Below are 12132 nucleotides of genomic sequence, written 5' to 3' on the forward strand. Positions count from 1 at the left end.
GTTTTGGTTTTTATTTATTTATGTCCTCCATAAATAAAGAAGTAAGAGAGACAGAGATGGAGAGACTACACCCCCAACAGGGTACAGATACAGTCATCCATCCCCAGCCTCAGCCAGCACTGGCTCATGGGTATGAGCATGCCCAGTGTACTCAGGGAGGTCTCCAGACACAAACCAGGAACCTCCTCATGTGGATCAGCCTCACGGAGCATCATGTTTTACTGCTACACCGCTGTCGGGCCCTTGCGGCAGATATTGATGTGAAGGAATGCTCTCGCTCATGGGTAACAATTAAAGAGTGACCAGAAGCTCCTAGTCATATAGGGTAGTGCACATGCAGGTGTGCACACACACACACGCACACACGTCCACACAGACTCCACGGAGCCAATTAGCTACGCCAGCGCAATGATTGACACAAATGTCACACTTGGTATGATGTATATGTGTCTATGTAATATTTATTCATTTGATGGGTGACAGGATGGATGTGGTGGAAGCATGTACCACAGGGGAGCAGAACCGTGACCACTACAAGTGGAAGATCACCGTAAATTCTCTCCCGGTGGCTTGGGGATGTAGTTCTAAATGTTTATCTGAACAATAGCAGCTAATACTTTTGAGCCTGTGATAGATCACAAAGAAGCAAGAAGTTACTCCTGGAAAGACTTGGTTTCACCAAAGCTGGGAAGAGGACCAGGCTCCCCCCACCTTCCCTGGGGAGTAAACAACCTCACCCTCCAGACCACCTTGGGCAGGCGAGACATTAAGCATGATACAGAAAGGAGGGGCTTCAGCACTTTACTGTAAAGGATCTTTTTTGTTCTCTCAAAAGGGTTTTCCTGGACTCCATTTACTTTTGCACACAGGAACATAAAATGAAAGAAAACAAGGGCCCCCAGGTGTTCCAGTAGCAATTTACCATTCATGTGTTGAATGACGTCGATAAAAACTTGGAAGTGAGGTCATTTCCTGTTGGGAGAGCCACCTGGGGGCAGGGATGGTTGGGGGCATGTCTCTTCCCAGGCCTCTGACAGTACTTCCCTCAGGCTATCCAGTGGTCTCGGGAAAGTTCCTGGGTGGGCCTGGCTGCCGACAGCACTGGGGTTTCCTAAACAGCCCCCAATGGCAGTGGTATCCTGAGGTCCGGCATTGAGAGCATTCTTGTGGCCCCCTCACTTCTCCCCTGAAGCCGGGGAATCCTTGAAGACCTCGGCATCTTCTGGCTTAAGGGACCCTGCAAAGTGCCTCAGATGAACTTCTTCGGGCTGAACAGAGTGCCTATCTCGAGTACTTGCATCTCTTAAAAGGGGAACCAGGGCAAAATTCTTCCAGTTTCTCCCTGAAACTGAAGGAGGAAACATCATTACTACCTTGGGTGCAAACAAATAAACATTTCGTTTTTGACGTCAGAAGTTCAAGGAGGCCCAGGCATGCAGCTGCTTCCTGAGGCACCTGGACTGGCGCAATTTTCTCTTCCCTCAGCTGCTCAAGGAGTCTTGTCCACCTTGATGGCCACTTTTATTCTTTTCCTCCTCCCCACTGGGCTTGCTTGTGGCCTCATGAGAGTCCATCGCTTTCCTCTCTCGGCCTCCATTTCCTTCCTGCCCAAGCAGGAGGGAGAGAAGGGCTCCACAGAGCCATACCGGGGCCTGCCCCATGAGCGGCTCAGCACAGCATCAGCCCCAGGGTGAGGAACACCAGCCAAAGAGTCAGGGTGTGGAGTCCTCTCCCCCAGGGAAGCATAGTGACACTAGGCCGTGGGCGGGGACCTCCATTGTGGCCTAAAACCCCAGGAAGTTCCTGAGGAAGTCCCAGGTGGCACCCACCACAGCCACCTCCAGCCTTCTGGCCATCTCAGAAAAATGGCAGCCAAGAGGAAAAGCTGTGCTTCCTCCTTCCATTTGCCAGAGCCCTGGCCAGCCAAGCCTCTGCTGGGCCCCTTGGATCTGATCTATCCAGAAAACCAATTCAACATCTCCCAGACTCCGGCCAAGACCCAGGCTGCTCTGCCAGTGTCCAACATGTGGCTGCATTTCAGAGCAAAAGGAATGCCCGAGGCTGGTCCCACCATGACCACTCCAGCTGAGCTCTCCAGGTCCTGGTGCTTCGCCCAGGCCTGGAAGCTGACACAGGCCCATCTCCCAACCCCAGTCTGAAGGAGGAGCCCTCAGGAAATCCAGACATAGCCACAGGAGGGCTCCATGGAGAGACAGACCCAGTGCTCCAGACTACCATCTATGGGCTGACAGAGAGGTGGGGACGTCCAGCCCCAGCAACTACTTGGCCTACCCTTGTCCAAGGCCTTCAAAGGAGGCATGAGACCTCCAGTGCCCAATGTTCACAGTTCTGATGTCCAAACTCCTTGCCCTGGGCCAGCACTCTGCTGAGCACTTTTGGAGCCCCTCACCCCTGCCCAGTCACCTGCACTGCTTGGTGGGGAGATGTCCTTGCTAACTGAACTACCTGACTGGTCAGCATGGAGCTTCTCCTGCTACAAAGCTGGGTAGAGAAGCAAAATTCATAGGAAATATTCACTAATTAGTTTACATGTGCAACCGGGGGACCTTCATCCATCCCCCAATGGTGTCCTAATTAACACTGCTATGTGATCTCTCTTACCCAGTCAATGTCTTTATTTATACGAGGGGTCTTAAATAACCTGATGAAGGGCCAGTTGGTGGCATGGAGGTTAAGGAAGCTGGATCCACATGGCCAGTCAAGAGGTTTGAGTCTCAGACCCTGGGAGCTGGGTCAGGGAGGCCTGCATGGAGTGGGAGGTCCATAAGGCTTCTCCCACACAGCATCAAGCCACCAGCCAGGGAGGCCCCTCCATGCCACAGCACCCACCCCTCATACCTCACCTCTGCCTGACCGCAGGGAGAAGCTCAGAGTGCGCTTGACACCCTCGCAGTTGCCTGGGTCTTCATTGATGATGCCCACGTTGGTGTTCCAGGTGGTCCAGTTCACCTCGTCCACCCTGCGGGGTGAGGGACCAGGGGAGCAGGAGCAGGTGGCTGAGGGCCATGCCTGGCTTTCCCAGCCAACCCTGGAAGCCCGTAGGTGAGGATGCAGACAGAGCTGTGGGGAGGGCAGAGAAGGCCCTGAACCCCATCCCTGAAGATGGGTTCTCCAACCACATCAAACTTCTGTTATTGGGTTCCTGGTTCACTGGATGACCCGCTTCTGAACACTTCAAATTTTCCAGTATTTAGCATTTGGGTCCCATCAGCTAAGATCTAAGCTGGGTCCCCTATGCCCACAGCTAGCCTTGGGTATCCCCATACCTACAGCTGGCCTTGGGAGAGTTCCCTGCACTTGTGGTGGGTGCAGAGGCCTGCAGCATGCCCTGTGCCATGGCTGAGCCCGGAGCGCCCCATGTTTTGACATTACCTGAAGCACCACCTGTAGTCGTCCTTGCCGTCAGGTGTGTAACCCACCTGCAGCAGCTTGCCCGAGCGGAAGGCCTTCCTCATGCACTTGAGGAAGCTCTTCTCTGTGTCCAGGATGGTGATGGCTCTCTGCAGGCAGACACAAAGGGCAGAGGAGCAGAAGCTCATCCAGGGGCCACCCAGCCACCAGTGCTGGGCACCAGGATCAGCCTCCCTGGGCTCCCTCCCAGCCGCAGACATCTCCCAGTGGGACCTCCAGGGCCCTCTGCATCCTGGTGGTGCACACCCCATGGAAGGGGCTCAGCCCATCCATCCCCTGCCCGGGCTCTGCTGGTGCCCTTTGGGTCTGGGCAGGGCCACCCCGTGAGTGATTCCCAGACCCTTTCCTGGGGAGCTCACAGAGGTAAGCACATGGCCTTCACAGGGGGTCTGCCTGGCTGAATCCTGACTCTGGGGCTTCCTAACTGTGTGGCCTTGAACCCAGGCTCCTAACTTCTCCGTGCCTCAGTGCCCTCATCCAAAAATGGACAGTAATAGAATACACCTCATAGGATTGTTGTGAGGAATAAATGAGATCAGGCAAATAAGATGCTTAGAATAGTGCCTGCCGGGGACCAGCAGTTAAAATAATGGCTATGTCGCTGGACTCCCACGTAGTAGACCACGGTTCGCGTCCCAGACCTGGTGGCTTAAACTCACATCGTGTGCGTGTGTGTGCGTGCCCAAGATCCCGAGAAGAGACTGGAGGAGAAGGGATAGGGATTGCAGAGTGGCCATCCCCCCTGGGGGGTGATTTCTCGCTTTCTATCTCTCTGTCTCTCTTTCTCTCTGTCTGGCGAGCACATGCGCCCTATAGCAAAAACCTCTTTAAAAAAAAAAAAAAAGAATAGTCCCTGTCTTAGTGCTACGGGATAAGAAGGGTACTTGTATTATGGTCGGGAGGCAGGCGTGAACCACATGGCTGTGGAAGGCAGCTGCCAGGTCCTGCCCGTACTGGCTGCTCCCCTGCATCTGGCCTCTAGTACCTAAACCCTAGGCCAGGTTCCTCTATGAGGGACACCCCATGGGGCTGAGCTCTCCATTCCCTTTCCTTGGGACCATGTAGCCCACCGTCAAGCACAGTGTCAAAGAACACCAGCTGAGCTAGTCCAACACCACCACACAGGTGACCTCAGTAGGTGGCCTGCAGGAAAGGAGTCACGGAGTCAGGTGCTGCTGCAGGATCGCCAGGCCTGGCGGGGCTTCCTGCCCCCTCCTCACATCCTGCAGGGGCTCGCATGCTCAGCGGTGCAAAGCAGCAGACAGAGCGGCTGCCACCCCACTGGCTGCACACCTCACTGGCCAGCTCACCTGCAGCTTCCAGATGTTCATGCTCTCCTGCGCGATCTTGTTGACGGTCTCACCCATGAGGGCAATGAGCATGTTGAGCAGGAGGATGTAGGTGAGAATCACATAGGCCAGTAAGAGGATGACGAAGACAGCCTTGAAGTCATAGTTTTCGGTGAACTCCAGGTCACCCATGCCGATGGTGAACTTGAACAGCTCCAGGCACGTGGAGTACAGGCTGTTGTAGGAGCTGTCTCTGCAGCCAGGCCCTCGCCATCTGTGCATCGTGGACTCAGGTGATGTTCTGTTTCTGTCTCCATCTTCGATCAGCGTCACCACCGCTGTAGGACAGGGGGAGAGGGGGTGCTGCCGATCAGAAGCAAGACCCCAGGTTCCCTAATGTACACTCTCATCCCAGGATGGATCTGCAACAAGAATGCTGCTCAGCCATGAGGCAGCTCTGTGTGTGTGTGTGTGTGTGTGTGTGTGTGTGTGTGTGTGTGTTTTAAAGCACCCCTTCTTCAAAACCATCAGAAAATTTTCATAATATATTGTCTTGTTATAAGGAGACTATGTTTTCTTCATCTGCTGGGGGAAAACTGTTAAACAAGTCTATATATGTGCAGTGATAATACAGCCACTCTTGCACAGTGCACAACCTGTTCAACCTTCCATGTCAGCCCTGGATCCACACTCACCGTGTCCATCACGCTCTGCCTAGGTCCCTTAGAGAGCCACTCTAGAAAAATGGGCACTGAGCAGCTCACAGCAGGATGGGCTCTTTGGCCTTTATATCCAGAAACTGGAATCCACACCTGTTAGGACCCTCCCAGTCACAATGGCCCATCCTTCCCAGAGATTTCAACACAAACTGCAGGGTGAGGACAGGGGAGGGTATAAGTGAACCATGTAGCTGCAGGACCCAGATGAGGGTCAAAGGAGAGCCATGTGCTCAAAACATTATGAAGGCATGGTGAAAGGGCATGAGAGCTAGCGAGAAAAGGCTCCCAATGACCACATTTCTGACAATCTGAGCATCAGAGTAAATGATACTAAGTATTATAACCCATTTAACAAAGTGAGAATCGGCGGCCATGAGACCGTCCTGGTGTAAATAAATCAACAAACGTCAGAGAATAGAAAGCTCTTTCTTATAACAAAAATGCCAGCTAATCAATGTGGAAGAAATGAAGGAGTTAGAAAACCATCCTTTGGGGACCAACAGATGACATAATGGTTACGTCTCTGGACTCTCATGTAGTCTACCCTGGTTCAAGTCTCAGACCTGGTGGCTTAAAACTCACACCAAGAAAAGACAAGAACATTCTCAGATAAACAAAATCTGAAGGAATTTACCAGCACCAGACCAGATCTCCAGGAAGTTCTGAAGGGAGTGCTATACCAGGAAAATTAAATACAGACACACAGAAATGAGAGTTCAAAAACTAAGAAAATGGCCAAGTTAATCATAGGGACAAGTATGGAGTTGAATATTATATCCCAGAATTTAATCAGAAAGATTGGATCACAACAGAAGATAAAGTACATGAGACTGAACTGGTGAAATAGCATTTTATGACTTCTGAGTAAAACATTGATTTTCTTCTAGGTTTTGTTTTCCAGTTTTAAGGATTTTTGTCCCATCTTGATCTGTCAATAAGTTCATGTACCTACTATTTGAACAGAATCCTAACCTGTTCCTGGCTTTAAGTTTTAAGCAGAGTTCCTTAGCATTTCTTTGATTTATTAAAGTTAAAACTGCTTTCCTTGAAATTACCAGCTGAACTTGCTATTGAAAGTAGATTATTTAAGAAATTGTGTGATCAATAAAATGTGGGGAGAAAAGAAATGAAAAACAACTGTAGACACCAGAGATAGTGTGGGAAGGGGGTGCGAAAGGACTGAGGATCAGAAATAGGGGTAAAAAATATATATATACATATATATTAAACTAGAAATGGAAAATTATTGATGATAACGTGCATGATTAAGCCACTATGTATTATACTCTGGATGGGAAATCACATTTTATATGCTGTGACGATGCTTAGGGAATGAATGTAAATTAATTTTTCAAAATGTTTCAAAAAATAAATAAATTTTAAAAATTAATTTTAAAAATTATATATAAGTAAAAAAAAAAAGAAAGAAACTCACACTGAGTGTGTATCTGTGCATACTCAAAATCCCAAGAGGAGAATGGAGGAGAAGGAATTGCTGCATGGCCATTCCCCTGGGCGGTGGGGGCTGATTTCTCACTTTCTGTCATTAGATTGGGTTGTCAGAAAAGTCATGATACATTTTTGCATAGCAAACATGGAAAGGATACGTCATGACTTTTCCAACAACCCAGTAGGATTAAGCAATTCAGGTAAAAATTGTCAATAGATGCTGAAACTACCAAGTGAAAGTCGGATGAGAAATAGGAGAGTGAGTGGCCTAGTATCAAGAACCTTCTCACAAATTATCGATTACAAAAAGAGACATAGTAACATCACAGTGTTAATGGATCACTGGCTGATCCATCAAAACCAAGTCATCAAAGTTAACATCACCAGAACTGGTAGAAACGGACATCACATGACTCCTGATAAAATGCACATTATTGCTTGGACATTCTGAGCAAAAATGCACACTTGAATCTAATCCTGAGGAAACATCAGATATACCCAAATTGAAAGACACCTTACAGAACAAATGGCCTTTACTCACTAAAAATGCTAAGGTCCTGGGGCCAGCAGGTGGCATAATGGTTAAGGCTCTGCACTCCCACATGGTTGACTACAGTTCAAGTCCTAGACTCAGCAGTTTAAAAGCCATGCCAGTCACCTGTGCATGCATGCCCAAAATCCCAGGAGGAGAATGGAGATGAAAGGATTGCAGCACGGTCATTTCCTCTGGGGGGAGGGGTATTTCCCACTTTCCTTCTCACTGTCTCTCTCCAGCTAGCATAAGTGCCTAAGGCAGGGGGTGGGTGGGGGGAGGGGGGAGAAGAAGGAGAAGAAAGAAAAAAAAAAAGCCCTAAAAAATGCTAAGGTCACAGAACACAGGGAAAGACTGAGGAACTGCTCCCAGTTAAAGGAGACTAAAGAGGCATGACAACAGGATGCAACACGCGATGCAGAATTTTCATTTTCCATAACAGACGTGATCAGAACAATTGGAGACATCTGAATAACAGCTTTAGGTGAGCTAATAGTGTGGTCAGTGTAACTTCTCTGATCCTGATCACTGTGCTGTTTATGTAAGAGGATGCTCTTGTTTTTAGGAAATACTGGAGCATTTAGTGGTAAAGGGTGGATCCTGTCTGCAATTTATTCTCAGCCTTTTCTTTAAGTGGAGGAGGTGGGGAGAAGGGTACAGTGAAACGTGGCAAAATAGGGGCAATCTGGATAAGGAGTACAGAGAAGCTATTTGTACTGCTCTTACAACTTTCCTCTAAGTCTGAAATAATGTCCAAATAAAACATTAAAAAAAAAAAATAGACACAGGACCAGCAGGTAGCACGGTGGTTAAGGCACTGGACACTCCCACATGGTCAACCATGCTTCAAGTCCCAGACCTGGTGGCTTTCTCTCTCTCTCTCTCTCTCTCTCTCTCTCTCTCTCTCTCTCTCTCCCCCTCCCTTCCTCCCTCCCTCCCTCTGTGTGTGTGTTTGTGTGTGTGTGTGTCTGGTCAAATTAAAATAAATGAGTGAATAAATAAAAAAATAAATAATTTTTAAAAAATAATAATGGGTAGGACCAGCAGATAGCATAATGGTTATGCTGCTGGACTCCCACATAGTCAACTGCAGTACGAGTCCCAGATCCGGCGGCTTTAAAACTCATGCTGGACACATGTGCATGACTACTCAAAATCCCAAGAGAAGAATGGAAGAGAAAGGATTGCAGTGTGGTCATCCCCCTGGGAGAGTGATTTCTCACTTTTTGTCTCTCTGTCTCTCCAGTGAGTGCACACACTTATAGCAAAAAAATCTAACAACTACAATACACACACACAAAAAGAGCCAAATACATCTATACTAGAAGCAAGCAGCACTTCCTGCCCCCGTGATTACCTAAACCATTTTATGAGTCCCATTTCCAAGTTCTCAAGCTCATTGCATATGTCCTCTGTCCCATCCAGACACCCACCTGTCCCCCGACCTGGCTCCTCCTCACCTACCCCTGCCCGTGCCCTCAGGAAGTGAGGTGAGCAGAGCCCCACCCTCCTACCAGCCCCACCCAGCCCATCACCTGTGGAAAACCCAAACAGGAAAACCATGTAGACGAACATGAAACGGCACAGGTCTCTCAGGATCATCTGCGGGAGAGAGCAGGCTTGTCAGAGCCACGTCCAGACCGAGGAGCAGCCCAAGGAAGGGCCTCAGCCTGGGGGTTAATCTCAAGCCAGGTTGAATACAGAGCATGCAGGAAGGTTTGGTTTGGTAGTTTTCAACTCAGTGCCACAAAGGAGTCGTCTGCCCTGCCCTCCTCCATGGGCTTTGTTCTGCCTGTGAGAGGGAGGCCTGGTAAGCCGAGGGGTCAAGTTCAGGGGAGCTCTCTCAGGGTCAAGGCTAGTGGCTTGATTTTGGGGGTTGAGGTGGTTGGCTAGAGTTGAACTAGCACCTCCCCAACTCAGAGAGTACGGTCAGTTTGTGGGGCAGGGTCTCACACAGCCATGAGGTCAGCAGGGTCCGGAGCACCCACCTTCTCGATCATGACGGCATAGATGCCCATCTGCTGAAAGCCACGGGTGTAGTAGAGCATGTTCATCCAGCCTATGGCCAGCGAGAACACCATGCAGGCCACATACTCCTTGAGATGGATGAAGTACAGCACCACCGTCCCCAGCATGAACAGTGACTGCACGAAGCTGCAGGTGGAGGGACAGGCAGCTCTGTCTACCACACTCCACAAACGAGAGTCCCCCACTGCTAGCCATGCGGACAACTGAGGGTGCTGTCCTGCTCCCTTCTGCCCATGCAGTCTCCATGGGAGCAACATCGCCCCCAAGGGGCAAAAATTTGTTAGGGGGCACAAAATTTTATTTTCTTATGTATGAAGCATAGGCCTGAATATATACAGTCCAGAAATGGATACACAGCACATTGTGGCATTAAACCCTCATGGTGTAGAGGGGACAATTAGAAAAACCAATGTTTAAAAAGGCAATAACAGGGGCTAGTAGGTGATGTAGTGGTTAAGGTGCTGGACTCCCACGTGGTTGACCATGGTTCAAGTCCCAGACCCAGTGGCTTGAAACTCACACCAGGCGCATGTGTGTGCATGCCCAAAATTCAGAGAGGGGAATGGAGATGAGAGGATTGTGGTATGGACATCCCCCTTGCGGTGGAGAGGGGTGATTTCTTGCTCCCTGTTTCTCTCGCTCTCTCTGTTTCTCTAGTGAATATATGTACCCTATAAGAAAAATCTCTCTCTCAAAAAAAGGCAATAATGAAAAAAGCCTGAGAAGCACTGCTTTAGCCCCAATCTCCTTCCTGACTTATCTCCTAGTGCTCAAGGGTGTGTGTGTGTGTGGGGGGGGTCCTTTTGTAATATCTGAAGGCATTTTTTATTATCAAGACTAGGGGTGGGAAAGAACTGCTGGCACATACACATTCTACAACACACAGAACAGCCCTGCCCTACCACAGCTAAGAGTTACCCAGTTCCAAATGTGGACAAGGCCAAGGCTGAGAAACCCTGCCTTCAACATTGGAGACTCTGGGCAGGCTCTGGGGCCTACTGGTTAAAGGTGCCTGATCCTACATGGCCAACTCTGTGGTTTCAATCCTTGCTCCAGTGGCCTAAAAAGCACGCCAGACACATGTGTGTGCATGCCCAAAATCTGGACAGGATGGAGAAATGGAGAAGGGATTATGGCGTGAACACAGCCCACTGGGGATTTTTCTCTCTCTGTCTTTCTCTGTCTGTCTCTGTTTCTCTCTGGCAACCACATTCGCCCTCTGACAAAACTAAGGGGAAAAAATACAATTAAAAGAGAGAGAGAGAGAGAGATTGGAAATTCCTCGAAGGACTTCCTGGAAGGAAACATGTTTATTTCATCTCCGTACTCAGTGCCAACCCAGTGACTGGCCGATGGATGGACCAATGGGTGGAGAAGTGAGCAAGGCTACCTCTCACTCAGACTGGAGGGCACACGAGCCCACAGCAGTGTTTGTCCTCGCCCAGTTCCTGGTACACAGATTCTCGCACGGAGTAGACTCTTAGTGTTCATCCATTCAGCAAATACTGAGTGCCTTTCATCATTCCTTCCACGTGTCTACTGAGGTCCTACTATGTGAGTGAGCCAAGACCAGGCTGGGAGTAACCAAGGGAAGGGCCGGGACTACTTGAGCCTGGGCGTTAAGCTGACCACTGCCACTTCAGCCCTGGGCCAAAAGAAGCACAAGACCCAGTATCACTTACAAGAGCATCTCACTGTAGCTGTCCACAAACAGGGTCTTCATTGACGGCCGCCTCTGCAGGAAATACTGAATCTACAGGTAAGCAGAGTGGTGGCAGGAAATGTTAGCCGAGCTCGATGGTGAGAACTCAGAATGCTTCCTACATGGGGTCTCAGCGGGGACCCTGGCGTGTTCAACAGCAAAGGTCACGAAGAGTGGGACAGCATGGGTCAGGCTAACAAGGTCGTCTTATGTGACCCCGGCAGGAGAGATTTTTTAAAATACAGAGTGGGATGACAAAAGTACTTCTTCTGGAACTAAGGGCCAGAAGGAAAATCATCAGAATGTTATCAATTGCTATCATCGAATGAGAGGATTGGAGATTTTTTTCTTCTTTCTAGTTGGTACTTTTTTTCTTAATTTTCTTTATCTAAGGATAACAGTGAAAATTCTTTGAGCGAGCCTCCATCGGACTAAGCCACCAGATTAAACACTGGCGTCTGGGAGGTCCTCTCTGGGACGCCCACACCCTCTGCTCCCTCCCACAAGCGAATCCTGCATTTCCCACAAGCGAATCCTGCATTTCCCACAAGCGAATCCTGCATTTCCCACACACGCTTCTATGCCAGCTGCACTTGCTACTGTGGCCCGGCACTTCTTCTCATGTAAACCACGATTGTGAAAAGAAAGGCAGATGTGTCTGTGAAGACAACATCCCCAGGATTCGGAAAGACTCCCTACAGGTGGAGCACTAGGGGGAAAAATGGGTATAACTTTGACCAAAAAGATTGGCGATAAAAAAAATTCACAATTATCTCCTATTCTGCATTCAGATCTCTTTGTCCTTATTTAAGTTCTTGTTCCTCTTTAAAGAAGCTGGAGCGGGAACCAGCAGTTAGCGTAATGGCTATGTCGCTGGATTCCCACATAGTCGACCGCGGTTTGTGTCCCGGACCCGGTGGCTTAAAACTCACGCCGGGCGCATGTGCGTGCGTGCCCAAGATCCCGAGAGGAGAATGAAGG

At 49.3% G+C, this 12132-nt stretch overlaps 1 protein-coding gene across 1 annotated transcript in view; it reads right to left on the reverse strand.

The window, feature by feature from the left end:
* Positions 1-443: 443 nt before the first annotated feature.
* TRPV1 (transient receptor potential cation channel subfamily V member 1) overlaps positions 444-12132 on the reverse strand; it is a 24196-nt gene continuing 12507 nt past the window's right edge. Inside the window, exons 10-16 of the mRNA XM_006167590.3 lie at positions 11132-11202; positions 9410-9575; positions 8957-9023; positions 4743-5059; positions 3394-3521; positions 2865-2980; positions 444-1348 (exon numbers count right to left, since the gene is read on the reverse strand). Coding sequence (XP_006167652.1) covers positions 1176-1348; positions 2865-2980; positions 3394-3521; positions 4743-5059; positions 8957-9023; positions 9410-9575; positions 11132-11202 — 1038 coding nt within the window. The 3' untranslated portion in view covers positions 444-1175. The remainder of the gene's footprint in view (positions 1349-2864; positions 2981-3393; positions 3522-4742; positions 5060-8956; positions 9024-9409; positions 9576-11131; positions 11203-12132) is intronic.

This window comes from Tupaia chinensis, unplaced genomic scaffold, assembly GCF_000334495.1.
Source record: "Tupaia chinensis unplaced genomic scaffold, TupChi_1.0 Scaffold144899_1, whole genome shotgun sequence".
NCBI classification, from domain to species: domain Eukaryota; kingdom Metazoa; phylum Chordata; class Mammalia; order Scandentia; family Tupaiidae; genus Tupaia; species Tupaia belangeri.